The 26,297-nt window shown below is 54.5% G+C and overlaps 14 protein-coding genes across 14 annotated transcripts; 6 read left to right on the top strand and 8 right to left on the bottom strand.

The window, feature by feature from the left end:
* Positions 1-72: 72 nt before the first annotated feature.
* Positions 73-652, bottom strand: LTR77_008564 (uncharacterized protein; the record flags this gene model as incomplete). The annotated part of the gene is made up of 2 exons (XM_064805796.1): positions 73-305; positions 379-652. The coding sequence occupies 2 exons, from the start codon at positions 650-652 to the stop codon at positions 73-75; spliced, it is 507 nt and encodes a 168-aa protein (XP_064656256.1).
* A 382-nt stretch (positions 653-1,034) lies between these two features.
* On the bottom strand, positions 1,035-3,693 carry LTR77_008565 (uncharacterized protein; the record flags this gene model as incomplete). The annotated part of the gene is made up of 4 exons (XM_064805797.1): positions 1,035-2,345; positions 2,396-3,202; positions 3,283-3,496; positions 3,551-3,693. 4 exons carry the CDS (start codon positions 3,691-3,693, stop codon positions 1,035-1,037), a joined length of 2,475 nt encoding a protein of 824 aa, XP_064656257.1.
* A 733-nt stretch (positions 3,694-4,426) lies between these two features.
* On the top strand, positions 4,427-4,828 carry bet5 (Trafficking protein particle complex subunit BET5; the record flags this gene model as incomplete). Its single annotated transcript, XM_064805798.1, has 2 exons — positions 4,427-4,750; positions 4,799-4,828. 2 exons carry the CDS (start codon positions 4,427-4,429, stop codon positions 4,826-4,828), a joined length of 354 nt encoding a protein of 117 aa, XP_064656258.1.
* A 691-nt stretch (positions 4,829-5,519) lies between these two features.
* LTR77_008567 (uncharacterized protein) lies at positions 5,520-7,048 on the bottom strand (the record flags this gene model as incomplete). The annotated part of the gene is made up of 4 exons (XM_064805799.1): positions 5,520-6,195; positions 6,244-6,329; positions 6,384-6,412; positions 6,463-7,048. The coding sequence occupies 4 exons, from the start codon at positions 7,046-7,048 to the stop codon at positions 5,520-5,522; spliced, it is 1,377 nt and encodes a 458-aa protein (XP_064656259.1).
* Positions 7,049-8,369: 1,321 nt separating this feature from the next.
* On the bottom strand, positions 8,370-9,706 carry LTR77_008568 (uncharacterized protein; the record flags this gene model as incomplete). The annotated part of the gene is made up of 5 exons (XM_064805800.1): positions 8,370-8,749; positions 8,811-9,188; positions 9,271-9,469; positions 9,530-9,540; positions 9,697-9,706. The coding sequence occupies 5 exons, from the start codon at positions 9,704-9,706 to the stop codon at positions 8,370-8,372; spliced, it is 978 nt and encodes a 325-aa protein (XP_064656260.1).
* Positions 9,707-10,230: 524 nt separating this feature from the next.
* Positions 10,231-11,844, bottom strand: CBF5 (centromere/microtubule-binding protein cbf5; the record flags this gene model as incomplete). The annotated part of the gene is made up of 3 exons (XM_064805801.1): positions 10,231-11,601; positions 11,655-11,695; positions 11,748-11,844. 3 exons carry the CDS (start codon positions 11,842-11,844, stop codon positions 10,231-10,233), a joined length of 1,509 nt encoding a protein of 502 aa, XP_064656261.1.
* Positions 11,845-12,093: 249 nt separating this feature from the next.
* LTR77_008570 (uncharacterized protein) lies at positions 12,094-13,739 on the bottom strand (the record flags this gene model as incomplete). The annotated part of the gene is made up of 2 exons (XM_064805802.1): positions 12,094-12,138; positions 12,264-13,739. 2 exons carry the CDS (start codon positions 13,737-13,739, stop codon positions 12,094-12,096), a joined length of 1,521 nt encoding a protein of 506 aa, XP_064656262.1.
* A 348-nt stretch (positions 13,740-14,087) lies between these two features.
* LSC1 (ligase of succinyl-coa) lies at positions 14,088-15,375 on the top strand (the record flags this gene model as incomplete). The annotated part of the gene is made up of 3 exons (XM_064805803.1): positions 14,088-14,264; positions 14,333-14,665; positions 14,875-15,375. 3 exons carry the CDS (start codon positions 14,088-14,090, stop codon positions 15,373-15,375), a joined length of 1,011 nt encoding a protein of 336 aa, XP_064656263.1.
* A 434-nt stretch (positions 15,376-15,809) lies between these two features.
* On the top strand, positions 15,810-17,607 carry LTR77_008572 (uncharacterized protein; the record flags this gene model as incomplete). Its single annotated transcript, XM_064805804.1, has 2 exons — positions 15,810-16,790; positions 16,843-17,607. 2 exons carry the CDS (start codon positions 15,810-15,812, stop codon positions 17,605-17,607), a joined length of 1,746 nt encoding a protein of 581 aa, XP_064656264.1.
* Positions 17,608-19,351: 1,744 nt separating this feature from the next.
* Positions 19,352-19,972, top strand: LTR77_008573 (uncharacterized protein; the record flags this gene model as incomplete). The annotated part of the gene is made up of 2 exons (XM_064805805.1): positions 19,352-19,363; positions 19,445-19,972. 2 exons carry the CDS (start codon positions 19,352-19,354, stop codon positions 19,970-19,972), a joined length of 540 nt encoding a protein of 179 aa, XP_064656265.1.
* Positions 19,973-20,709: 737 nt separating this feature from the next.
* On the top strand, positions 20,710-22,134 carry SER33 (D-3-phosphoglycerate dehydrogenase 2; the record flags this gene model as incomplete). Its single annotated transcript, XM_064805806.1, has 1 exon — positions 20,710-22,134. One exon carries the CDS (start codon positions 20,710-20,712, stop codon positions 22,132-22,134), a length of 1,425 nt encoding a protein of 474 aa, XP_064656266.1.
* Positions 22,135-22,288: 154 nt separating this feature from the next.
* Positions 22,289-23,352, bottom strand: LTR77_008575 (uncharacterized protein; the record flags this gene model as incomplete). The annotated part of the gene is made up of 2 exons (XM_064805807.1): positions 22,289-23,170; positions 23,227-23,352. The coding sequence occupies 2 exons, from the start codon at positions 23,350-23,352 to the stop codon at positions 22,289-22,291; spliced, it is 1,008 nt and encodes a 335-aa protein (XP_064656267.1).
* A 337-nt stretch (positions 23,353-23,689) lies between these two features.
* CWC2 (Pre-mRNA-splicing factor) lies at positions 23,690-24,991 on the bottom strand (the record flags this gene model as incomplete). Its single annotated transcript, XM_064805808.1, has 1 exon — positions 23,690-24,991. The coding sequence occupies one exon, from the start codon at positions 24,989-24,991 to the stop codon at positions 23,690-23,692; it is 1,302 nt and encodes a 433-aa protein (XP_064656268.1).
* Positions 24,992-25,417: 426 nt separating this feature from the next.
* On the top strand, positions 25,418-26,107 carry LTR77_008577 (uncharacterized protein; the record flags this gene model as incomplete). The annotated part of the gene is given in 2 exon segments (XM_064805809.1): positions 25,418-26,018; positions 26,034-26,107. The coding sequence occupies 2 exon segments, from the start codon at positions 25,418-25,420 to the stop codon at positions 26,105-26,107; spliced, it is 675 nt and encodes a 224-aa protein (XP_064656269.1).
* Between the last annotated feature and the right edge of the window lie 190 nt (positions 26,108-26,297).

A 26,297-nucleotide genomic window follows, 5' to 3' on the forward strand; every position in this document is an offset into this window, starting at 1 on the left:
CTGCTTCGTTCCTGGTGGTATTACATATATACACAGCATTTCTAGCCCTTCGTCATGACATATCTAGCGTGTCTAGAACTCAGCAAACGCGCTCAGCGCGAACATCAACCCAAACGAAACCTTGAAGGCCACGTTATCCTGCACGGCGCTCCTCAGATCCACGTTCTTGACGTATCCCTGTAGTTGTCTGTAAGGCACGAGGTGAACGCCGTAGCTCTCCGCCGTCTGCACGCCTGCTATCAGAAGTCCGACCAGCACGACGAGCGGTTTCGAGAAGATCGAGAGGCCGAGTCCTGCTACTAGACCTATTCACACCTCTTGAATTAGCCCTCTAGCTCCCAAGCACACCATCTGTCTTCATGCGAGTGTGGTGCATACCAAATATACTCCCCGCACTCATCTGCCTCACAGCCCTCGCATTTAAGCCTCCGTTCTGCGACACGACCGGTGTCCGCGCCTCACTCTGGTACTGTGAGAAGGACCAGTCTTTCGCGCTGGTGGAAGAAGGCGACGAGTCGAGGCGGTATGCGTAGCGTGAGCGGTGGGCTTGGAGGAGTGATGCGCCGAAGATGGCAGAGGAGACGCCGAAGCTGGCGGCGAAGAGCGGGCTGCGGAGGTGGAAGAGGGAGGGGTGGAAGAGGCGGGATGCCATTGTCGTGTAGGTGGTTAGGGTGTACTGAGGAGGGGTTGAATAGAAGGCAGTTGTAGTAAAACCATAAGCTTTAGATGTCGGATTCACTTGAGCTTGAGACGTGATGTCACTGACACCTGGACCGTGCGACTTCAGGGGATGTGTAGGGAAGAATAAGGTATTCGACCATAATCGTTCAGACATTGCTTCCTAAGAAGGCTCCCTTGACATCGAGATGTCTGCCCCATGTCCAACGCCTCGCTAATTCCTTGCATGTATGTACCTGTCCTAGGCTGTAGCGACCAGCGCTTCTGCCGCCCTGCCTTCTGCACAATCGTGCCTGTCCCTCGTGTCCAAGTCATTTCCAATTTGACGCCGATGTCCCAATACGGGAGTGAAAATGTTATATGATGTGCTCCGTAAAGGCTGACTTCACGGGCAGTGCCGCTGGCGTGCTCGATGTGTCGTCCTTCGGCTGTTCTGAGCCCCCAGGCGCAACTGTGGGCAGCTCTGGTGCTGCTGGAGTCACGGATGCTTCGTCCGGCTGGCCCGTGGTGGTAGCATCCTGTTGCGTCGCCTCTGCTTGCTTGGCTGGCACGCTCGACTCGGATCCTTCACCTCGATACTTCGCCTGAGCGCGAGACACCAAATCCGAGATCTTGCCGCCTCCGCCGCCAGATTTACTGTAGATGTCACCCATCTTTCCGTAACCTCGACTTGCCGTGTCCTTGGCCGTCTGCTTCCACGGCTCCAAATATTCGGAAGCAGAAGTACTTCCCGTGGCCCACTTGCCAGATAACTTGTCTGCAGCACTTCTCGCGGCGGACCGACCGGCATCACTAGCCTCCTGTGTCGTTGCAAAGCCGCTACTTGACAGTCGATCAAACCTGAGCGCTGCGCGCCTCACAGCATGCTTGCCAGCGTCTTTGATGTTGCTCAATGCTCGGATATCGTCTCGGTGCTCGACTCGGCGGGTCATGTATATGGACGGCTCTCCACCGCGGCGCTGAAGAATCCTCTCCATCTCATCCTGGTACGCTTGCTCGTAGATGTTCATGTCGACCGCCGGCGGGCTTTCGCTGACGACGAGATAGTCTTCGTTTCCGGGTGCCTCAGGATCGACGCCTATGGCGAGGTATGTATTGTCTTCCAAGGGGTCATGTGCTTGACCTCTTGCATGACCGTCTCCTTCGGCTATCCTTGACCGCATCTCCCCCGCATGTTCGTCCAGACTGGGGTGGTGACTCGCTGTCTCCTGGCGTTGTTTGTAATGTGCCTTGGATTCGTCGCGACTCCTTTCGAAGCCGCCAGGGCCGCTAGCTTCAGGCGACTGCACTAACTGGAGGTCATCCAAGTCGCTGGCCACTTTTTCCAGATCAGCGTTTTCGCCATACTCCCGTTGGACGCCAGAGGTGACCAGTATCTTGTCGAGCGGGTGTCGGTCATGATCGTCCTGGGAATGGCTTCTGAGAGTGTGTGGAGGAAGCACAAAATTGGAGTCGCGGCCGAATATACCATCTATGAAACGGCCTCGCTTGTCGCTGATGATCTTACGGAAGCGCTTCGCTGCTTTGACCACAGCAAGGATGTTGCCCATGTTGCCAGTGATTGCGTGGTCCATCTCAGCTTGCGAAGGAGGCTCGATGATGTCTGCGCAGTTCTCCTTGGCTGAGAGCAGTTGGTCCGTCCCGTTTCTTGTGACCCACGGATGTTGCTGTGGCTGTTAGTGATACTGCTCAGCGGCTGGCGGGCAGTATAGCTTACCCTTAGCTGGTCCATCGTAATTCTTTTCTCTGGGTCTTTTTCGAGCATGCGCTTCATCAGGTCTGCAAAGTTGGCATCTTGCTCTTCTCCGAGAGGAAGTTCGTCACCTCGTATGCTATCGTAGAGCTCCATAATACTGCCCTTCTCGAAAGGTATGTGGCCGTATCGCAGACAGTACAATGTCACGCCCATGCTCCAGATGTCGGCTGCCCGTCCGCTGACCTGTCCGTGCTTCGCCACACAAAGCTCTGGTGGCATGAAAGCTGGACTGCCGGCAGACTTTGTAGTAGTCATTTCTGATTGTTTTTCGAACATCTCGCTTACGCCAAAATCAACAATTTTCAGCACATCGTCATTCGTGATGAGGCAGTTGTCAGGCTTGATGTCTCGGTGGATGATGCCTTGCGCGTGCAGATACTCAATACCCAAAATCATGTCGCGGAACCAGCAACGGCAGGTCTCGTCCTGGTAAGGCTGTGCGCGCTCGTCGAGACCGACGTGCATTGCCACGCCCTTCTTGCACATCTCCAAGACCATGTACAGCGAGTCTTCTTGAGGGTCATCCAGTACCTCAATCAGCGAAACCAGATTGTTGTGGTCGAGTTTCTTCATGATCGCGATCTCCTCCTTGATCAGACTCAGCGAGTTGTTAGCTTCAGCTGTGTGGCCATTGGCACCAAGATGCAAAGGAGCATTGAAACTGAAGCCAGCCGCTATATGTCCGGCTCTTCGTGGTTGGTTCGGCTTTCGTAGCAGATTCGACTGCGCACGCTTTCGCAATCTGGACTTGGAGAACTCCTTGACAGCCTATGTCCCGACAAGATGGTCAGCCACCAATTGCGCGATAAAGGCGCAGCAACACGTCTCAGGTCCAAGGATGCTCTTACAAACTCATGTCCGAACTGGTCGACCGCAAGGTGTACAGCACCAAAGCTCCCTCTTCCAATCTCTTGCTTGATGTTGTACTGGTTGATGCGGTGGACGGAGGCATCGTCGCTGCTGCCGTATTGGGATCGCGCGTTCAGTGTCTCTTTAACACCTTTTGATCTCGACGGCGCTCTTCGATGGTGTCTTATCGGACTTTGGTACGTAGGCGCGGATCTGACAGATTTTTAGAGAAGCTCACCGTCCGTAAGGCTGAGAACGTCTACTCACATGTGCCTGACCGGGGGAGGGCGGCCATCGTGGTCGGGAGGGAGGTTGATGCTGATGCCATGGTCGCCCTCCTGCCGATGTTCAATGTCATGTGCTGAGGCGGACTTGGGGTGTAGGAAGTCGCTGGGAGGTTCTTCAGCCATGGTATGTCGAGTGTTGACGCTTTCACATGATAGGAACGAGGGAACCAATGTCAGAGTAGGATAATGCTTAGGAAGTGGTAGGTAAGAGTGAGCAACTCAGGCATGCCTCTGAAGCTATCTACGAAATCTGCCCGGGCATAGCTCTTGTGGTCTGGCGGCGGCGGCGTCGTGCGGCGTTAAAGTCCCTCTGTCTCGCAGGATGAAGCTACCACGTGCTGAGTCCCACTTCCCTGGGAGGGGCTGATCCGCTAGCGACGGCGACGGCGGGTGGCTGCCTTAGCCTGACGAACTTCTCCAGCGGCCTTGAGTCCTTGACCTCTCGTCTGCCACAGAGGCCTCAGGAGCGGCAGCGAAAAGCAAGAAGCAGAGTGCTCATTTCAGTCCGCATATGCACCCACTTCTCCTGCAATCTGCCCCTTGTCTGACACACCACAACTCCACCGCACAACACCAACATTCGTCACTATGAACGCGCCAATTTACTCCTTTTATATCTTCGATAGGTGAGTCTTGACGAACAAGAGGTCCTGCTATAGAACATTGCTGACGTGGTCTCGTTTCGTATGGTAGGCACAGTGAGATATACACTCTCCGAAAACAGAGTCACAACTAACAAGATCCAGCCGAGTGCATCTACACAAAGCGATGGACGGCACCAAAAACCATCAAGTCGACCTCCAACGCGGCCAATGCTCTCAGCAATGGAGACGTCCCTGCAGCCGCGAAACGGGCAATGAAGGCCGAAGACGACGCCAAGCTCATCTTTGGCACCATCTTCTCCCTTAGGCGCATGGCACGCCAACTGGGAGGCAAAGATGACCAATTCCTCTCTTATCGGACCGGCGAATACAAGCTGCACTACTTCGAGACGCCGACACAGCTGAAGCTGGTCATGCTCACCGACACACGCGTTGGTAATATGCGGACGGTCCTGTACCAGATCTGGGCCACGCTGTACGTGGAGTATGTGGTGAAGAGTCCACTGGCACCGACGGAGCATCCTCGTGGTGTTGGTGTGGCAAATGAGTTATTTGAGGGAGGCCTGGAGAGCTTCATTGTATGTCACACTCTAAGCTTGTTGAATGACGATTCTGACAGAAAACAGGCCTCCATATTCAACACGCAGCAGCAGTAGGCTCGACAAGAGATCAAACACGTGCAAACCCTCACTGCCAGCGGCATCCGTGATCCCTTGAAGCAGGCACCTCTGTGGCTCGATGCATGGCATCCGCCAATTGTTCAGGCCTGAATCATGTTCGTCCGCTGCTCGATTGCATTGCGGCTCAAGTCCGCTCGGTCTGAGACGCAGAGCTCCAGTGTCAGCACCTCAAATGATGCATCCTGGTTCTGTGAGGCTGGGAAGGTGGTAAGAGGTGCATTCCACCCTTAACAGAGTGGTTCGGTGCGCAACGCTCTGCGACATCGCTACTCGAGCATATCCAGCAGCGAGGCATAACCGCAAAGAGACGCCGATCGTCCCGAAGGTGTCCAATGGGTGCTGTGGAGTGCTTCGTAGCAGCTGGAGACAGCGAACGGTATCTGGCTGGATTGGCTGTCCTTGCATGAGTGCCATACTATTGGTGCCAAATCAGAGCGACAATCAGAGCCGATTGCTTACCAAGTTCCTTACTTCCACGAAAGCGATATCAAGAATGTCATCGAGTGGACTGCACTCCGTAGCGGAAGAAAGCCATTTTCGTAGAGAGCAAATACGAATAGCTCCTCTGACACCAGCCCGCGATCTATGCCTAGGTACAGCACACCCCAAAGTCACCGCTCAGGCCTTCAATAGCCCGCAAGTCCCCAACCCAACAACCAGACCTGCGTCACCACACCCCCGGCATGATCCGATACGGCACCTTGGCGCAATACTCCTCCCACTTCTTCCCATACTTGATATGACACCTATGCTCATCCCTCCACACGCGATGGCAAAGCAGAACCGTCATATAGAAGAAGTAACTCCACGGCAACACATGGTTCACCCCGCAGGCCGCGCACATGGCGAACGCCAAGATCAAGTCGCCTAGGTAGTTCGAGTGCCGCGAGACCGCCCACCAGCCGGACGTGAGCAGGATGCTGCTGTGCTCTTTGCCGTCGCTCGTGCGGTAGTTACAGCGGATGAATGTCGCCGGGCGGTCCCAGAGGATTGCGTTGCCGTTTCGCGAGCGGACGTAGTCTTTCTGGTGGTTGGCGATGCGGAAGATGGCGTACCCGCCGATACCTAGGACGAGGACTGTCGCCGACTGGGCTGTGCTGAGGTAGGCAGGGTAGCGGGCGAGGTACTGCGCTTGCAGGGTGTAGAAGGCTGGGAGGAATGTCGTGTCGCCCCAGGCAAGCATGAAGCCGAAGTGGTCGTGGGTGATGTCGATGGTGCGGGTGTACCAGTCTTCGTTGAGGAAGAAGTCGACGACATAGATTGTGTGAAAGAGCAGGACAATGCACATGGAGGTGGCGATGTGGCCGAGATTCTGGTATTGGTAGGCTGTCCAGGAGAGGTCGCTGGTAGTGTCAGTGGCGGACTGTCTTCATTTCATCTCGATGGCTTACATCAATGTCCAAGCTACGATACCCGGTCGACCGTTGTGAAAGAACTTGAAGTCCCAATAGTCGCCTAACCGAGGATTGAGTTCGACCTTTGACACAATCAGCATGACCCTCAAGCGTGCGTAATTGTCAAGAGTACCCACACCAGCCCAGAAGTCAAAGATCCAAGAGCCTGCGTCAGATTAGCAATGTGCAAGTGTCGCTGCAACATATGCCTCATACCACTCATCTTTCGATCCGCAGGATACGAAGGACACCAATATCCCTTCACCTGGGCAAGCACAGCCAGAACAACACCATAGAGATTGGCCGCGACGAACAGCCCCTGCCAATGCTTTGCCATAATTGCCGGATCCAGCATCCCAGTCACCGCGGCGGCCAAGTACAGACCATGCGTTACCGCCCAAGCCAGGAGTCCGTTCGCCGTGTACTCCAGCAAATGGCCTCCAGGGGTTCGTTGGCCAAAACAATGCTTCCCAGGTAGCAAACCGTAGAGCGCAGTCTGCAGTCCCAGCCATGCAGCGTAACCAACGAACGCAGCAAATGTGGGCTGCGGGAAATGGTGCTTCATAAGCTGTACCGGTCCTTGCAGAAAGAGTGCTCGGCCGGCTTCCAGCAGCGACGCATCGTAGTGCTCAAGTGCTAGCCAGTTGATGTACATCCAGGTCGGCGCGACGAAGACCAGCAAAGCCGTGACGTTGTGCGGCCATTTGGCTTTGTCTGCTCTGCCCCATGATGCTCCGTCGATGCTAACGGCGGATGTTATCGCTTGAACTGCGTCTTGGGCCGCGGGTATGACCGCCTTCATTGCGAGAAATCGCTGGTCGCGCTGCTGTGGTGTTGACAAGAAGTGCTGCGGTCCGCCCTCGCTGATCGTAGGACAGAGAGTATAGAATGAGGAGAATAGGCGATTTGGAATGCCGCTCTTGTAGAAAAGATGGGAGATGGCAGGCTGATATATGTATAGAACCCTCGTGGCCTACCTTCCACGGAGAAGGAAAGTCTATCGGACATTCAAACCCCTTCCTCGCGCCTGCTCTGTTCTAGCATTTCGTCGGCACTGTCGTGAGTTCCGACATGAGCGTCCCAGATCGTACGAGGCTCAATGGCAGGCGCAGCTGACCACACGGAGCGCATGTAAGGCCGTCACTCGAATGTTCTAACATCGCCGGTTTTTGTTCTCCCAGGCAGTGGTAGTCGAGGTTTATGGTCTGACAGTTTGCATCTTGGATGCTTACATGTCCCGGTGGTTTTGCTACTCACGCCCTGCACCGATCTGTCTGATATCCAGCAGGGCGAGCAAATATCAGTGGCAACTATTTTCGCCGTCTTTCTCAACTCGCGCAGACAGACCCGCAGACGTGGCCCAGTCGTCCCCTATGTACTGGAAGTTCAAATCTCACTCTCGTGAAGTTGATATCTGGCACACCGGAGAGATTGCTTCGTCGTGAGAGTTTGGAATGATCGACAGCCGCACAACGACCAGCAGTTCAAGACTGCGAGCAGTCAAACCACATGGCGGACTCAAGTCGAGCGCAGGATCTACGCTCACGGTACGGTGCTAACATCGACTGTAGGCATTTTATAGCCTCATCACATGATGCAGAATGTATTGTCGCGGCGGTCACTGAGTCTTCGGAGGGCGCGTCATATCGCAAGATTGGGCGGCGAGGGGATGAGATCCGACACCGAGATTGTTTCCGTACACGATACCCATGTGACAGCTTGATTCGTACGCCTCCGTGGACAAAAAGTGGACAAAAAGGTCATCTGGGTCTATGGGCAAAACGAAAGGACTCGTGAGACGCCAGAAGCTGACTGAGGACGCTCAGACCAACGAGCAGCGCCATGGACATCACCATTTGAGAGACGGTAGTTCATGAGAGAGCTTTGCATCATCATTCACAGCTTGGGACTGTCAGTATGTTTCATGCAGCCTTCGTCATGCACATCTCATCATATCGCCTCACTGAAGCCCGACCGTACGACCCAGTGAAAGCCAGCTATGTGCCAGTGACGCTCCTTGCGATCAAAGCCTATCTGCCAGCCATGCCCGTTAGCACCAGGCACAAGACCCAATACTCCTTCTGCCGCGTGCCATGCCACAAAATGAAAAGAAATTGGATTGCTTACTTCTCAGACTTCTGAGGTGGGTTCTTGACGAAGTCAATACCCTTCTCAATGTTGCCCTTGAGCCCGTCGTAGCATGCCTGCAGCAGCCCCTTCTCGTACTCGTTGGCGGATCCGACGATGTTGTGCGCCTTGACAGCACCCTGTGGGCCAAGCTCGACGGGGACGGAGAAGTACTGGCAGCCAGTCTCTTTGGCGATCGCGTCACCTCCATCAACGCCTGGAAGGTAGACGAAGGTGGACTCGACGACACCAGACTTGCCCTTGGCCGCCTGCATGACGCGCTCGGCGAAACGGTAGCCAGCGTAAGCCATGCTGAGCGTGGCAGAACCAGCGCCGTCCTTGGCCTTGACGACCTCGTCACCACCGAACTGGACGCCTAGTAAGAAGCATTAAGATCAGCACATATGCCAATGTAGCTGGGACGGTGTTGGGCATACGCTTCGTCAGATCATCAAGCTTCTCCTTCGGGATGTCCACGGAGGGCTTCGCCTGGGAGAACAGCGGCACGATCGTCTCGCCGGAGTGACCACCAATGACTGGGATGACGGTCTGCGCGGGGTCCTTGGTGCCGGTGATAGCCTGCACGAACGTCTCGGCACGCACGACATCGAGCGTGGTGACACCGAACAGCTTCTTTGGGTTGAATTTGCCGGCCTTGGTGAGGACCTCAGCCGCGATCGGGACGGTGCTGTTGACGGGGTTGGAGATGACGAGGACATAGGCGTCGGGGCAGTAGTTGGCGACACCCTCGATCAAGCCCTGGACGATGCCAGCGTTGATCTTGAAAAGGTCGTCGCGGGTCATGCCTGGCTTGCCTGTAGAATCAAGATGTTTTAGGATGTGCTCTTGAACTTTCCTTTCCCACGAAGTTGTTTTCCTTGTGTTGTTTTCACTTACGTGGGATACCGGCAGGAATGACGACGATGTCCGCCCCGGTGAACGCCTTCTTCATGCCGTCGTCCGCTGGGAGAAAGCCGTCGATCTTCGCGACGGAAGAGATGTGAGAGAGGTCGGCGGTGACACCCGGGGTGTTGACGACATCGTAGAGGCTGAGGTGGTCGACGAGCGGGCACGCCTTGAGCAGGAGGGAGAGGGGCTATAGCATGTGTTAGATCAGATGAGCAGAAGGTCGCACAGGCTATTGCTAACAACTTACTTGGCCAATGCCTACCACAGAGCATCGCAAAGATTAGCCATATGTTGTATACAACACTTTCGCTCGTGAGATCTTACCGCCACTGGCGCCAGCAACAACTATGGTACGGTCAGCGATCAATGATGTCTTTCGAGCCAATGGTGGGTTGCATCGTGGTCAGCTCTTACCAGCTTTCATCTTGGCGGATGAAGTTTGGGGGTATGTGAGTTGTGAGTGCGTTGACGGTGGACTGTAATCAAGAGTTGTTGTTGTCGTGAAAAAGTGTTGACGGTGAGGTGTGGTTGTTGTCGAAGAGATATTTCAACGACAGCAAACGAAGTGGGGTGTGTTGCGCGGGGCGAGATCAAGGGTCAGCGGACGAACTTTATCGGGTGTCACAGAAGGACAGCACATGCACACGCCTGCAATGGCTATAGGTTCAAATGACGAGGCACACAGCGGAGTTGATGAGCACTTTCACATGTTTGCATTCGCTATGGACATCTTCGCAACGGCGGCATACGGATGCTTTCAAGCTCTTCTCGCTGCCTTCATACCCATAGAACGCCATCAGCTCCTGGAACGCCTTGCCTTCATCGCTCGTATGATACAGGGACCAGCTAAGCCTTTCCACAAGTCATACCCGCCTGAACACCCATGATGCGTTGAAGTCGCCGTGTGCGCCTTCAGTACTTCGATTCCAGCACGGCATCAGACCTCTCTTAATCGCTGTCATCCGCCTCCTCCTTTGCTCCCTTCGAAGCTCGCTTCTCCTTCTTCTCCTTCTTCTTCCGCTTCCTATCCGCCTTCTCTTCTGCCGTCTCGCCTTCGTGCTTGCGCTTCTTCTTCCTCTCGCCCGCCTCACCGTTCTCGGCAGGGGCCTCTGCGATGTTTGTTGGTGGCACCGGCTCTGCGCTTAGGACCTCCTCCTTCTTTGGTAACTCATTGCCTCTCCCCGGCATACCCTCCTTCACCGCTGCGCCCTCGTCTGCCTGCTGCTCGCTCTGTCCGAACTTACCGTTGACGCCCTCGGGATCATTGAAATCCTGATATTCCTTCTTCCACTGCGCAGGAGTCTGCTCGTTCATGCGACCGTACTTGTCGAGCTTGCCGCTCTCCTTCATCTTCTTCTTCTCGACAGCGACAGGTCCCATGCCCCATCTCCGCGGGTACAGGTCGCGCTCCATGATACATCTCTTCACCTTGGCTACGACGCCGTGATCGCACGACGACATCTCCACTGCGCTCATCTGCGCGATGGCGATGGCGATGGCCTCCCCCTTTGTGGTGATCAAGACAATCTCTTCGTATACATCGATGCCGCCTTCGTAGCGCAGAAGTCCCGGGATCATCAGCTTCGCACCGTAGCAGACTGCGTTGACTGCCGAGTCCTTGACAACCACGCGCTTGTAGGACACGAGAAGTGTCTCCAGAGGTTGAATGACAGATCGGAGGATGGACTCGTCCCGCTGATTATCGTACAGCCACTGCGCGTCCAGCACATCGTGCAAAGTGACCATGTTCTCTTGCTCGTTCATGGCTCCGGACCGTACACGCCTTAGCTCCTGCATATGCGCGCCCACACCAAGCAGAAGACCGAGATGTACACAGAGAGTTCGGATGTATGTTCCCGCCTCGCACGAGACCCAGAAGACTGCGAGTTGCCGATCGTTGTCGAATTCGAGGAGCTTGCTTTCGTGAATTGTGCGTATGCGGAGCTGTCTCTTCACCGCCGAAATGATCGGTGGCCGCTGGAAGAGCGCGCCAGTCAAAGTCTCCAGCGCGCGCGCGAGCTGTGCTTGACCGCCTGGAAGCTTGCTGTGCATGCGCAGTACACAGACGTACTCCTTCCCTGCTCCTTGCTGGCTCTTGACGAGTCTTGTCGCGCGGTCGATGCACACAATGAGACAGCCGGTGACTTTGGGGTCGAGGGTACCGCTGTGCCCGGTGCGCTCCACTCTCAGCATGCGCTTGAGCCATGCTACGACTTCGTGGGAGGAGGGATTCGAGGGCTTGTCGAGGCAGATGACTCCCGAGGAGATATACTGCTTGAGTTCGCGTCGGAGAGGTGTGCAGCCAGCGGGAATGGGTGTCTGTGGGAGAAGTCAGTGATGTCCCAGCTTTTGATCCTCCAGATGGAACCTACGAAGTGACCCGTCCGCACGAGTAGGTCTTCATAGTTGCGTACTGCCAGAAATGTCAGTGGCCGTGAGAGGAAATGTGAACAAGAATGTCTTACAGAGAAGTGGAAATTGGCTTGAAAGTGTCTTCGCCCCAACATTCTCTGGCTTGATGACGTGCTCGTCGCTCTCGTTCTGCGTCTTGACGAGCGCCATTGCGGATGCGCTGCTGTGTAGGATACAGTGGTAGAAAGTGGTGCTGCTTCTGCGGTCAGTGAAATTTGCGGCGATGAAGTCGAGCTCTAGAAAGCTAGAACCAAGTCTTGGCGATTGACGCACGGGCCGACCTTTCTTAGAGCAGCGCTTTTGGCAACGACATTGAACATTCAATTGTGATACATGTTTGAACGAGAGAACGCTTGCGTTTGACCAATTTGCATTAGTTCCAATCCTGCTCAACTACCATTACCACTCCTCATCACTAGTATCCGTGTGCCACAAGTCCTCATCCTGAAGCACCGAAGGGTAAAAGGGTCAGCAAGTTTCTCGATGGCGAGGGAGGGTTCAAAAGGTCTCAGAGCGCCACTTGCAGTGTGATGATGTCTTGGTGAGCCCTTTTACCCATATTTACTCACCATCTGGTAGCTAAATAGCGGCTGCTGATACCAGTGCTGGTTGACGATACTACCCAGTTTCGCTGCAACATTCTCTCGCCCACTGGCTTCCAGCGCAATGTGTTCGTACTTGCTGAAGAAGCCGTCACTGACGGGCTCGCCATATTGAACATTCGGGTTGTCGTTCGGATCCTGGATCTCGAGGTACGGAACAGGAAGCGGAGGGTGTTCGACAAACGAGATGGTTCCGCCTTCGTACATGAGACGGTTGAGGAGGATGTACAATAGGTCAGGACAGTCGTCTCGGAGGAAGGTGAACACACTCTGCCATGGCCGGCCGCTCTCGTCGCTAGACAGGAGGCGAAAGTCGCGGAACTTGATGCTCGTGAGTGAGCCTCGTGATGGCGACAAGAATGCCTGAAGCGTATCGGGCGTGGTGGTCATCTTCTCCAGTTTGATCCTTCTTAGTTGATGGAGTTGTACGTTCTCAACCAGCTTCTGAAAAGCGATGTGAGGGTAGGCTTGGAGCCATGAGAATTGGTCGAGTCGTGACGGTGGAAGTCCATCGGGTAGATCATTGGAGGTCGGCGGTAGCATGTATCGCCGCATGGGACCATCGAACACCTGTAGTCCGACTTCATGTAGATTTTTGCATGCCTTCCAAAATCGCAGGAAACCCTTGCCGTACTCTTCCTTTCTCTCGCATTTCAGTAAATCAAGTGTTTGTTCTTCTGAGTAACGGCCCCTGTAGACATTGACTTCGAGATAGAGCAAGTCACGGAATGTTTGCTCCAGCCGGCGTTGCGGCAAGTAGCAATCGCGGATGTTGTCAATCTCGATTGCATCTGTATAAAGTCGCTTCAATGATACCTTAGCCTCTGCGACAGCGTTCACGAAGGCGATGAAGAGGAGCGTTGGACCCGATAAGCCATCCTGAGCCCCTGGATATGATCCAACAATTCGTGGGTCCTGCCCGATTGCATCCTTCAACTCTTTGCATCCCCACGCATGATGGTCCTCACTTCGCCGCATGCCAAGGACAGTGAGATTGGGCAAACTTTTAAATGCTGACTTTAGCAATGTTGCCAGCAGGTGCGGTGTGTATATCAATGTCGCGTGGTCTTGCGTACATGCATGCCATGCACGCCACCGCCTGCGGTCCATTTTGCTTGAGGGGGTGCAATCTCCCTCCTTGGACTCATCATATAGATTTGGCGGGTCACAGCGAGGCCCACTCGATGTGTAGCAGTCAGGGTTTATCCAGACGTGTTGAACATACTTTTGCAGCTTCTCCTGGCTCGCGATAGCTTGGAGGACCGATATGCTTCGGGTGGTAATGAGGAAACCCTTCTTTCGGAAGAAGCGTCTGCCGAATACAGACAGGCATGATTGCTCGAGGTACTTGCTGGACAGACGTAGCGAGAAAAGCGTCTCCGTGTCCAAGTAACTGGCAATTTCAGATATGAGCTCAGAAGGAAGTTGAAGCAGGCCCGTCATTGCAATGTTGTAGCATGTTACTCTTTTGCTCTTCGTATATTTGAGTCAAGGCCGAACTCGTCCACAATGGAATTCTGGAGGCTCGTCCTGTTTGGTAACTCTGCGTTCTGTCTGTGATACGGCTTTCACATGCTTCGGGAGAAACGAAGTAGCGTTTTTAGACTTCGCGCTAGTGGAGCGATCCGCGCAAACCAATCGAAACAGGGCAGGAGCTGGAGCTCTCAGCAACACCCACCAGGACCTATCTGTACCCTCTGACCTTTGCGCATCTTCCGACTCGAGGCTCTCCAAGCCGCCGTCCTTACCACAACTACCTTCCCGTCCGCCCTAGCCTCCGCCTCCGCCGTAATGCAATCTCTGCGGCAGCCGCTCACTCGTGCTCTGCGTTCTTCTCCTCTCACCAAGTCTGCCTCCGCCGCATATGCCTCCGCAGCGGCCGCACCGACAGGCTACGCCGCAACCAATGTGAACCTGCGAGTCGACGACAAGACCAAAGTCATCTTCCAGGGGTTCACCGGCAGACAAGTACGTTCCAGCTCTCACCGGATGTTCCCCTGCATCGCTATCTAGAAGCTAACGCGCTGCTTCCACAGGGCTCGTTTCACGCGCACCAAGCGATCGAGTATGGCACGAACGTCGTCGGCGGCACGAACCCAAAGAAGGCTGGGACGGAGCACCTCGGCAAGCCTGTGTTCGCATCTGTGGCCGATGCAGTGAAGGAGACGGGAGCAGACGCAAGCGCGATATTCGTGCCACCCCCGCTTGCAGCAGCTGGTATTGAAGAGGCGATCAAAGCAGAGATTGGGCTTATTGTCTGCATAACGGAGGGGATTCCGCAGCATGACATGGTCCGGATCACCGACATTCTCAAGACGCAGAACAAGACAAGACTGGTAGGGCCGAACTGTCCTGGTATCATTGCTCCGGTGAGTCGATATGTTCCATGTTCGTATGAAAAGGGTTGGAAGAGAAGCTACAATGATGAGTCTATTACTTGAACATGATAGGAAGAGTATGATCTGCCCGCAAATTGCGGGCTTGATTAAGAAACAAAGGCCTGACTGAGAGAGATGCGAGCGTTGCAACGACAGATACTTGGGCTCCATGAGGATCAAATGCTAACGCATCATTCTAGGGCCAATGCAAGATCGGCATTATGCCTGGCTTCATCCACAAGCGAGGCCGTGTCGGAATCGTCTCCCGGTCTGGAACTCTCACTTACGAGGCTGTCAACCAGACAACACAAACTGGACTCGGACAATCTCTTGTTGTTGGCATCGGTGGTGATCCTTTCAGCGGAACAAACTTCATCGACTGCCTGAGGGTGTTCCTGAATGACAAGGAGACTGACGGCATTATCATGATCGGGGAGATTGGTGGCAGCGCAGAGGAGGACGCAGCAGACTTCTTGAAGGAGGCCAACACGGCGAACAAGCCGGTCGTGAGCTTTATCGCCGGTATCAGCGCGCCTCCAGGACGGAGAATGGGTCACGCTGGTGCTATTGTGAGCGGTGGCAAGGGTGGCGCGGACTCGAAGATCAGTGCGTTAGAAGGAGCCGGCGTGGTTGTCGAGAAGAGCCCTGCGAAGCTTGGAGCGACTCTCAGGGAGGAGTTTGTGAAGAGGGACTTGCTGTAGGGAGGCAAAGGCGGGTTTTGGAAGTGGGAGTGTCGTTCGACGAGATTCAATCCGTGTACAGGTCTTATGTAAGGAGTAGTGATGGCGGAGCCTAGGTGATATCCAAGTGTGTTGCATCGTAGAGCATATCATCCCATATCCAACTCACGATGGTCGTATCGAGGTCTCGAGTCAGTGATCTGGAAGTCTCGCAGGTAGACCATAATGTCCTTCTATTAAGATACTACGAAGACTGGAGTCTACATTGGACAGCCTTCTCCGGTTGAGACGCATCCGTTCATCCCGTGGCTGACAAGGTTCAAACTCATGGCGCCGGCGCCAGGCTAAGGGAGCCGTGATCCTTTCTGCGAGTCCACGTTGGTTGTTCTTTCACCGTCAACATCAGCATGTCGTGAATCTCGTTGAAACGGCATCACCTCACTACTCAATGCCTGATGCACCCATGGCTCGTCACGGCACTTGCAGGCTTCGCTCTGGCCGACCAACCAGTCCTCCATGACTTTGAAAGCTACCAGAATGGAACACATGTGCCAGAGCAAACGTACTACAGCTCAGACATCACGTCTCCGGTCTTCAACTACGGAGAATGGCGGAAAGACTTGATACTCTCGGACCGCTCGTTTCACCTCTTCTTCACTCTCGACTACACCGGTGCTGGCCCGTACATTTTCCGGGACGATGATCTCAGCCTGGTCTATTCCGATCCGAGCTTCGACTACGCTATGAATGCCAGAGTCCAGTCATTTGATGGCAAGCAATACCTGACATTCTGGCATGGTGCGAGAAACCGCGGCGATTCGCAGGGTTTCTGCGTGTTCTACGATGAGCATTATCAGCTGGCGTGGAACGTTACTCTGGGAGCACCTCTGACCGTCGACGCCGACATGCACGAGTGTGCAGTCACTTCTGACGACACTGTATTGCTCACGGCATACCAAGACAAGAGATTCGACTTGACCTCGATAGGTGGCAGTACCAATGACATGCTTGCGGATAGCTGCTTCCAAGAGCTCAATATTGTCGACAGTGAAGTTCTGTTCACCTGGTGTGCGAGCGATCACTTCAGTCCGGATATGACTTACTGGAACTACACGAGTACCTTCGATACCCGGCGTCGAGGGTCTGCCGATGATACGGCTGGTTCCTACACAACGTCGTCTGGGATCGACGTATACCATATCAACTCGCTCCAAAGGACTGCCGAAGGCAATTATCTCGTCTCGCTGCGCAATCTAAAAACCTTGGTCTACATTGATGGGAAGACGGGAAAGCCTGTCTGGAATCTCAACGGCAAGCTGAACGACTTCACGGATGTCACCAGTCCTGAGATCTTGTCGGCGAACGAAGGCAGCGAAGGAGCTTTGGGCTTTGGATGGCAGCATCATGCGAGGTTCTGGGACGATGCGATATCCAGGGTAAGAGAAGAATCGTCTTCTCACAAGATTTTTGAAATCTAATGATGTACAGATTACGTTCTTTGACAACCACGAGCTGTCAACACAGCTGGGTTGTACTGGCCCTTCGTGCTCCAGAGGGCGTGAGGTCCGCATCACCACGAGTAATCCGGAAAATCTGACCGTCGAGCTAGTCCATGACTTCCGAAGCTCACATGGGCTCAAGAGCGTGATTTTCGGCTCAATGCACCCTCTGCCTTACCCGGACGGACCCACGAAAGCAGAAACGAAGCACTATCTCGTCAGCTGGGGTGTGAATGCAGAGTTCACCGAACACACCAGCGACGGGCGGCTGATCCGCGATGTCCAATACAGCCCACTGTATTCTGGACATTCCGTTGGTGGCATTGGTGTGCAGTCATCGCGAGTCTACAAGCAGTCTTGGGTTGGCAAGCCGCTATGGCCACCAAGCATCGCCTTTGATCGCAACGGTACTCTGTGGGTCAGCTGGAACGGTGCCACGGAGGTCAAAGAATGGGTGGTGTTTGGAAGCGACACTGCAGCCGCTTTCCCGGAAACGGAGGGCAGTTCGCGAGAAGGGAGCGAGCAGGTCGTCGAGTTTATGTACCCGCTGGAGCCGCTGGTCCGCGTGGCTAGGGCAGGCTTTGAGACGAAGATCGAGCTAGGTCATGAGAGGCCTGCTTATGTCAAGGTGTTTGCTCATGACGTGAACGGGCAAGTCATTGGGTATACAGGAACGCTTTGGTTGGGTCATGAGATGCATCTTCGTTATAAGGATACTTTGTCGTACATAGCGTTAAGCGGTCTTCTAGTATAAACAGAACAGCTGTACAAACACATTTGATCGCTACGCAAGCGCCCATATCCAATTCGCAGCTGAATCGCTCCAAAGCAGGGGACAAGTCGTGTTCGTTGGCCACGCATCCAGCTGGGTGATTTGATCGCCGATGTTGCTGCAACCAACACAGAACACCACCAACGAGGTAATGCCGCTGAGGAAAAGCACAGTTAGGAACCAGAAAAGTACCATCCCGCATGGACAAAGACAGAACATCCACCACGGTTTCGTACCTTCCGACTTTCGCCGCTTCCCCAGCCTCATGGAAGTCTTGCTGCGAGGGGTTCCGCAGAATGCGAAGACAGACATAAGACCACTGATGGAGAAGCCGAAGATGAAGACGATGAACTCCACCGTGTAGTCGTCTCCGGATGTCGTGTCATCGCCGGTGAAGATGTCGTGGATCAACGCGAATGTGAGTTTGAAGATTTCCAGCTTTCCTTCAACGAGTACGATACTCAAAGCTACGGCGCCGTTCTTGAAGAATGATAAGAGAATTGGCTGGTCGTCGCCAACGCCTAGCATTGGTGCTGCCTGGCATTCGCGGATCTCGAGGATGATCTTATCATACTTGGTTTTAGCGGCGGGAGGCAGGTTTGGGGCGGGTCTCGAGAACGGAGGGAGCTCGAGGGTGTCCGCAAGCCAGTACGTCGCCGTGAGCATGCCGGTGCAGCCCATTTCGAAGACTCGTTGGTCAGCGAAGGTGACATCATGGTGCTGACGGCGTCGTGAGTAGAGTACCACTGTTCCAATGCACTGCACCAGGAACGTTGCTGCAAGGAGGAATCGCCCGATCTTCTTAAACCTGGACTCATTCTCTGGCGTCTGTCCCGTGGACTGTCCAGGCCTGGCTGAAGCAGCTCGTATCCGTCTCCCTCTGACTTCGGTACCGTGCCGAACAACCAGAGCGGCGTCCGCCAGAGGCTATCCCTCAGTTCTTCCGAAGGGCGGAAGAGGTAGTAGACCAGACCGCAGAGGAATGTGTTTGGAGCCAGCAGGTGGTAGGCGAAGATGCTGTAGGGTGCAAATACATAGAAGGCGGCCTTCCACGAGACTACCCTCTCTCTACGTCCCGAGAGAATGTGGCAGTAGGCCGCGATTTTTGTCAAATGGACGACGAAGAGTTCCACCTAGAATTCTTTGGAGCTGCGTCGGTCGTTGTATGCACATAAGATGGCTGCTGTGGTGTTGCTGGCGGCGTCAACGTCCAAAGTCGCGTTCATGCTGGTTCTTGGGTTTGAGAAGAAAGGCCCAGTAGGGCGTACGACCTACTGATATACTGTATCTGTGGTGTTGCTGCACGCCACAGGCGTTATGTAACGCTAGGGACATGTAACGTGTCGAGGGGCTCTGTCGATGGTTTGGAGGCGCCAGCTCAGCCTTCAAGCGGTCTCATCTCTTGGATCTTGCCTGACGACGGGAGAAGCTCGTCTTGCGTAGACCCGCGATGACAGTATATTCGCTCTTTCCATTTTTGCACGTGATGTTGAGTCGTCAGAGGAAGTCGCGTCTGGGTGTTGCATGTGAATCGACAAGCCGAGGTTGATGGACCCCTGCAACGATCAGCTCTCGCCTTGTCCAGGAGGAGTATGCCCGACACCAATGTGACGACCTTGAAGCCCAAGGGCACGGCCTGGTGTTGGGCGTACCATTCACGCAATGCCGCCTTCTGATAGCAGAGAGCCGTTCTTGCGGATTCCATGGTAATAGCCAACACAACACCATGTCTCGAGACGTTCGCTAATCTTGTGTCTGCAGGTGTGCCTCTCTCCTCAATCGACCAAATGTAATCACACGTGTACCAGGCTCTCGAAAGCTAAAGCCATCCGGCGAGGACTCGCTGTTTGCCGACGTTCTAAAGACACCACGAACCATCCGATCATGCTTGACCTTCTACACCAAGCCACCAGTCGCACAAGAGAGGATTGAAGAAGTCCACACCCTCATGACCATTGGGGATGGGGTCAACGGACATCCTCGCATCATGCATGGCGGGATTGTAGCGACGATAATCGACGAAGGCATGGGCATCCTGCAGTCTGCCAACTGGGAGCGAGACCACATGTCTGAGGTGGCAACAGGCAGAGCAGAGGGAGAACTGCCGCCCGAAGGATACAGCTTCTTCACGGCGGAGTTGAAGATCAGATACTTGAAGCCCGTTGCGACACAGGCCCCGCTGATCGTGAGCGCACGCTATGTGAAGCGAGAGGGAAGGAAGGAGTGGATCGTTGCAGAAGTCAAGCAGAGAGTCGGCGCGGACGAGGACTACTATGGCGACGAGATTGTGTGCGCGACTGGAGAGGCGTTGTTCATCCGACCAAAGAAGCCAATCTCGAAGCTGTGAATGGGTTAGGGCGATGGAATTGGTAGGGAGCATCATTGAAGGCCGCTGCGACAGTCGACAGAATGAAGGGAGGTTGAGGACCGATTGGCCTAAGCAGTCGAAAGCAGAGCCTGGTCAAATATGGTCTGCCGCCTTTTCATTGGAAAAATACCACGTCAATGGGACACAGCGTATACAGGCTGGACGACACTTCTCCACGGGCGTCGAAATGGTCTTCGGCCATGAGAACGTCAGCATACTGCCTGCGCAAACACAGGAGCCAGGCCACACGGTCCAGGGGCGCATGCACCTCGACCAGGCTCGTGGCGCAGTACCTGTTGTACAACGTTCGTCACAAGGTCGCTCAGGGCTGCGATGCAGTGACCGCAGGCCGTCATCGTTGTTGATAGACTCAATAGTATCTATACTCTGTACTGAGACAAATCACAGAAGCTTGTAGCCTCGAGTGTTGTCATCCACCTTCCAGAGCATGCGCTCTGGTGCGTTTTCGATGTCATGTAGGAATCGCATTCTGCAATTATTCTCATCACGTCCACATTCTATATGCTTTCTCATTCACTCTCAGTTTCCCAATACGGTTGTAAGGCTGACGCCAGTGCCTGTCGATCTTGCAGGCTAGACCCTGGAAGTTTTCCCTCGTGCATGTGATCGCCGAAGACGATTACTCACGTCGCCAAAGTGAGTTCACATAAAGGACCGCCACCATACCAATACTAAAGAACGACACACTGCCCAACATGCCCACCGCCGCTCGAGACATACCCGAGCGCAACGGCAGCGCCGGCCTCGACCGCGCCGTGTCCAACTCTTTCGATCCTTCCAACAGCCTCTCGCAGAGCCCGACCGCGACCTTCCACAGCCCGAATCAACAATTCCACGCTCCGCAACGAGCATCGACGAGAGAACTCAAGCCATTCCACACCCAAGACGTCAAAGTTCTCCTGCTTGAAAATGTCAACCAGACCGGGCAGACGATTCTCAAGAAGGAAGGATATCAGGTGGAATCGCTGAAGAGCTCGCTACCCGAAGACCAGCTGATAGAGAAGATCAAAGACGTCCAGGTCATTGGGATTCGGTCGAAGACGCAGCTCACCGCCAACGTCTTGAAGCACGCGAAGAACCTCATAGTCATAGGCTGTTTCTGCATCGGCACGAACCAGGTCGATCTGAAGTACGCCGCAAATAATGGCATCTGCGTCTTCAACTCGCCCTTCAGCAACTCGCGCTCCGTGGCTGAACTCATGATTGGCGAGATCATTGCTTTGGCACGCCAATTCGCCGAGCGTAGCATGGAGCTACACAACGGTGTCTGGAACAAGGTCTCGAACGGCTGCTGGGAGGTGCGAGGCAAGACGCTTGGAATCGTTGGCTACGGTCACGTCGGCAGCCAGCTGTCGGTATTGGCAGAGTCGATGGGCATGAACGTCATATACTATGACGTCGTCAACCTCATGGGCATGAACACCTCGAAACAGGTTCCTTCGCTCGAAGAGCTGCTCAAACAGGCCGACTTCGTCACCCTCCACGTGCCGGAACTAGAGGAGACGAAGAACATGATCTCTACCGCACAACTAGAGCAGATGCGCAACGGAGCATATCTCCTCAACGCCTCTCGTGGCAGCGTCGTGGACATTCCAGCTTTGATCAAATCAATGCAGAGCGGCAAAATCGCTGGCGCAGCGCTGGATGTCTACCCCAACGAGCCCGGCGGCAACGGACCCGGCTTCAACAACGACCTGAACACCTGGACGGAAGATCTGAGAAATCTGAAGAACCTCATCCTTACTCCTCACATCGGCGGCAGCACAGAAGAGGCGCAATCGGCTATTGGTGTCGAGGTTGCTGAAGCTCTGGTGAACTACGTCAACTTCGGCACCACACTGCAGGCTGTCAACATGCCAGAGGTCAACCTGCGCTCGCTCACACTCGATGAGCCCAACCATGTCCGGGTCGTCTACATCCACAAGAACGTGCCTGGTGTACTGAGACGAGTCAACGAGATCCTGGGTAATCACAACGTCGACAAACAGATGACTGACAGCAGAGGCGAGGTGGCGTACCTGATGGCGGATATCAGCAATGTCAACTCGAGTGAGATCAAGAATCTGTATCAGAGTCTTGAGGATCTGGGGTCGCGAATTAGAACAAGAGTGCTATACTAGCGGCGTCGGGAAAAGGAAAAGTACAGCGCATGGTTAGGAGTCCAGGGCTTATGAGAGATGATACACCGCCGCATTCAACATGGCGTTGCAGAAGTCTTGTTGATGGCGGTAACGATACGCAATGATTCAACGCATTCGATTATGGCTTATCCTGTTAACAGCGCTCACCGACAAAAGTCTCAATATCATCCATAGCCTCCTTGACTGTCTCCGTCTTCACACTCGGTAGGAACAGCGTAAATCCATGCGGAGCGCCAGGATAGATCTTCATGATGCCCTCGTTCCCACTCATCATCCACTTGGTCGCCATCATGACCGTGTCGTCTAGAAGCAAATCCTGTCCACCAACAGTAAACAGCGCCGGTGGCAGCTTGCCCCTCAAACTCGCAAGATCCGCGAAGAAAGGACTGATATCCGGGTCCCGCCTCTCTTCTATCGACTTACCCGCCGCATACGCTTCGATGAACTTGCTCATGATCTCGAAGTCGAGCACGAGCGGGAGCTTGAAGTTGTATGCTTGTGGAAGCAGGCCGCTTAAGTCGTAGACGCCGTAGTTGAGCACCAATCCCTTGAAAGCGAACTTTGGTCGAGACTTGAACAAGTGCAGGCACGTCACAGCGCTGAGATGGCCACCTGCGCTCTCGCCACCAAGGAATAGGAGCGGGACACCATAGTCTTTCTCCGCGTTGTCGATGAGGTACTCGCCAATGTCGTAGCAATCTTCATTCGGCGCTGGATAGGGGTGTTCCGGGGCTAGGCGGTATCCCACGCTGACGACGACCATGCGGCAGGTATCGGCCAGGAATTTGAGGTATGGGTCTTGCGCTCTCTCGGATTGGAGAACCCAGCCGCCGCCGTGGATGTGGAGGAAAACACCTTTAGCTTTGCCGTCTGAGGGCTCGAAGACACGGCAAGGGATCTTGCGGCCTTGATCGCGTGAAGGGAGGGTAATGTTCTTGCCGCCTTCGAGGAGGACAGGGGCTGGCAAGGGAGTCTCGCCCGCTTCTCGCATCCGGCGGTACTTTTCTGCTCCTACCTACGACAAGAGATCAGTTCTCATCGACGCAGTCACAGCTAGTTGCTGGAACGTACGTCGTACCACTTCGGTCCTCCTTCCATGATCTTGATGAGGTTGTCATTGAATTCGTGTGTTGCTTGTGATATGTTTTTGGGGTCGAGCTTCTCCCCAGCGACACTCAGATCCGACTTGAGAGGCATTTCGTGAAACAGCACAGTGTGGAAGAGGAAAGGAGCACAGAGAGGATCAATTTGAGATGCCAACGAAACGATCGGAGACAGTCTTTTGGTAAGAGTAGTGAGGTTGTATAGACTATTGTCATATTTACCTTCGTCATGCCGAGGTGGGGAACTTGGAGTGTTTTTGCGAGGTCGGAGCTTTCAGTTCTCATATTAGTCTTTCGCATCAAGCAGTTGTGATCTCTCATCATCTTCGACTGTTCCGAATTCTGTCGGAATGAAGAAACTCAGGCAGCTGCCCATGAGTAAACCCCGCTCGCGTTCTGGGTAGCAAGTTTTCCTTCCCATGTCCTCGCACTCACTCCTCGTCACTGTCGCTACCATATCCTACCAGTGGGCCTCCAGCAGATGCTTTGTCTGGAGGTCGATTCTGGCCAGAGCTAGGTCCAGCCTTGAAGCCTTGCAATGCCGCCAGCGTCGACGCGCCCAGCAGTCCACTTGAGGCCTGCTGCTGTTGGAAGTCTTCGGCCCGCAACGGCGCTTCGTCCTCATCACCACCGACGTCGCCACCGTCTTCGGCGCCGGGCTCCAGCAATTTGCGCTCCTCTCCACCTTGTAGTCGTGATTTCTCCGCCGCATACCACACATCATCAGGAGCCTCGTAGCCTTGGAGCCCAAAGCTGCCCTCAATCTTCCGCCTCTTCCGCTCTTCCTCTGGCTCAGCGCCCTCGTATCTCCTGCCTTCCAGCTCTGCGACGTAGCTTGCCGGTAGCGCCCTCCTGATGGCTTCAGCAGCCTGCTCTTCGACCCGTCTCGCTTCTCGCTTCTGCGCCACGGGATTTGGATCCACGGTTGCCCAGCGCACGTTGAGGGTTTCGTCATGATCGAGAGTCTGATGCGCCATGGCCTCTTTCGCGAATTCCGAGTTCGCCAGATATGTGTAGGTCACAAAAGCCACTCCGCGTGAAGGCAGAACCCGAATGCGCTCAACCTGTCCCCACTCTTGAAAGTGCCTGGCCACCACCTCTTCAATATCATCCGTCACATGTATCCGTCCAACGTAGAGCGTGCGGTTCACGCGCATGAAGCTCCCAACACCGCCCATGTCGTCTCGGTAATCGGAGAATTTGTCGCGACCGAAGCAATCCACGTTACTTGGAAACATGTCTCCGAGCCCTCCTTCGCCATCCTTTCCCATCCGACTATTCGGCAGCCGATGTAGGTACTCGCACTCGCTGCCCTTCGGACACAGACCACGAGCAAAGAAGAGGCAGAAGTATGACCCAGGAACCTTGTCCGCGCGCGTATACCCAGAGTCTAGAGCAACGTTGCACCGACCTTTCGCTTGACGCTTGCTGCTGAAAGCATCTTCGCGATCGCCGCCAGACCACTTGTTGTACCAGATATTGAAGATGGTGCCCGTCTGCGGGGGTGGCTCGGTTTTGAAGGTTGCAGGGTCTTGTTGAGGTCGCGCAGGTCGTCGCTTTCGCTTGATAATCTTTGTCTTCTTCACTTTCTGCACTGTCCCATCGGATCGTGTCGCAACATCGGTGGAAGCGTTGGTGGTGGTGAGGGCGCCGTCGCCGGCGGAAGGGAGGGTCGTGTCTTCGAAGCCAAGTATCGGCGCGTCCTCTCCTTGGGCCACTTCGACGTCGGCCATGGTTGGGATGTGCGTGTGTATGTATGAAGGTGTGTCCTAAAAGCTGGTGCTTGGAGGAAAGTGGAAAGTGTCAAGCTCTCTTGAATTTGACATGAAGCACGTGACTGGGCTAGACCCAATTTGGCTCACCTGACATTCGCCGCACACTGCTCTCTTTCTCTTGTTGCTCTCACTCTCGTTCATCTTGACAAGACTGCAACGAGCTGCCACGCGAAAACATCTCCTGGCGCATACATGTAGCGTGTGGTTCAGTTGATGACTCAGCACGACAGAAGCCTTGAGTAAATTACAACCCGGAGGATTGCGCTCATCATCTTGCGCCCTTCAAACTGCTATCGTAAGCAACATTCACTACATGTACGCTCATTTTGATGGGCAAGTTTACTGTCGTATCCAGTCCCTGCGACCGTCTCTCGTTTCTACACAATGGCCGAGATTAAAACCAGCTTCCGTGGGGCCCGCTCTTTCCTCGACGGCGATGGATCATCGTCTGATCCAAACCCTTCCTGCGTGCCGCCAGACAGTCTGTCCCAAGCCGCCCATGCTGTCGCTCGCAGTGAGCTCCATCTGGACATCCTCAACCACAGTCTCAGAACATTCGTCTACGCTGTCGCCATCAGCGAGAGGGAAGACCTGCCATGGCACGAGCAAGAGAACCTGCCTCTCCTCTTCACAGCAGCCATCTTCCATGACATGGGCACGACCACCAGCTGTGACGGTCCGCAGAGATTTGAGGTCGAAGGCGCAGACGCTGCTGTCTCTTTTCTGAACCAGCATGAAATCCCGGAAGCGAAAAAGCATGAAGTCTGGGTCGCCATTGCTGTCCACACATGCTCTGGTATTGCGGAACGCATCTCGACGCTCGCCCGAGCTATACGACTGGCGGTGCTTGTCGACTTCAAGCGTTCTGACATGGTGGAATTGCTGGGTAGCGAGATGATCGATCAAGTGGAGCAAGTCCTGCCTCGTGGGGCACCAGAGAAGGTTTTGGGCGATGCTGTCGTGGAGCAGGCGACGCGGCAACCAAGTAAAGCGCCTGCAGCCACATGGCCGGGGCAACTTGCAAGATCAACGAGAGAGCACTCGGACTGGCAGGGCGTGAACAAGGAGTTTTAGCAGTACGCAGAAATGAGACATGAGCACGTGGGCTAAGCTACATCGCTGTGCACTTCGAAGAAGGAATGCGCACCAAGCAGTCCCGAAGAGCAACCCGTTGGATTGACTGCTTCTCTCGCTGAAACTGCACCGTTATATGCTCGTTGCCATTAGACTGTGCTCTTGCGTTCTTGTGATCGAGAACGGCAGT

The sequence above is a fragment of the Saxophila tyrrhenica genome (genome assembly GCF_035928015.1).
Source record: "Saxophila tyrrhenica strain CCFEE 5935 chromosome Unknown scaffold_14, whole genome shotgun sequence".
In the NCBI taxonomy this organism is placed as follows: Eukaryota; Fungi; Ascomycota; class Dothideomycetes; order Mycosphaerellales; family Extremaceae; genus Saxophila; species Saxophila tyrrhenica.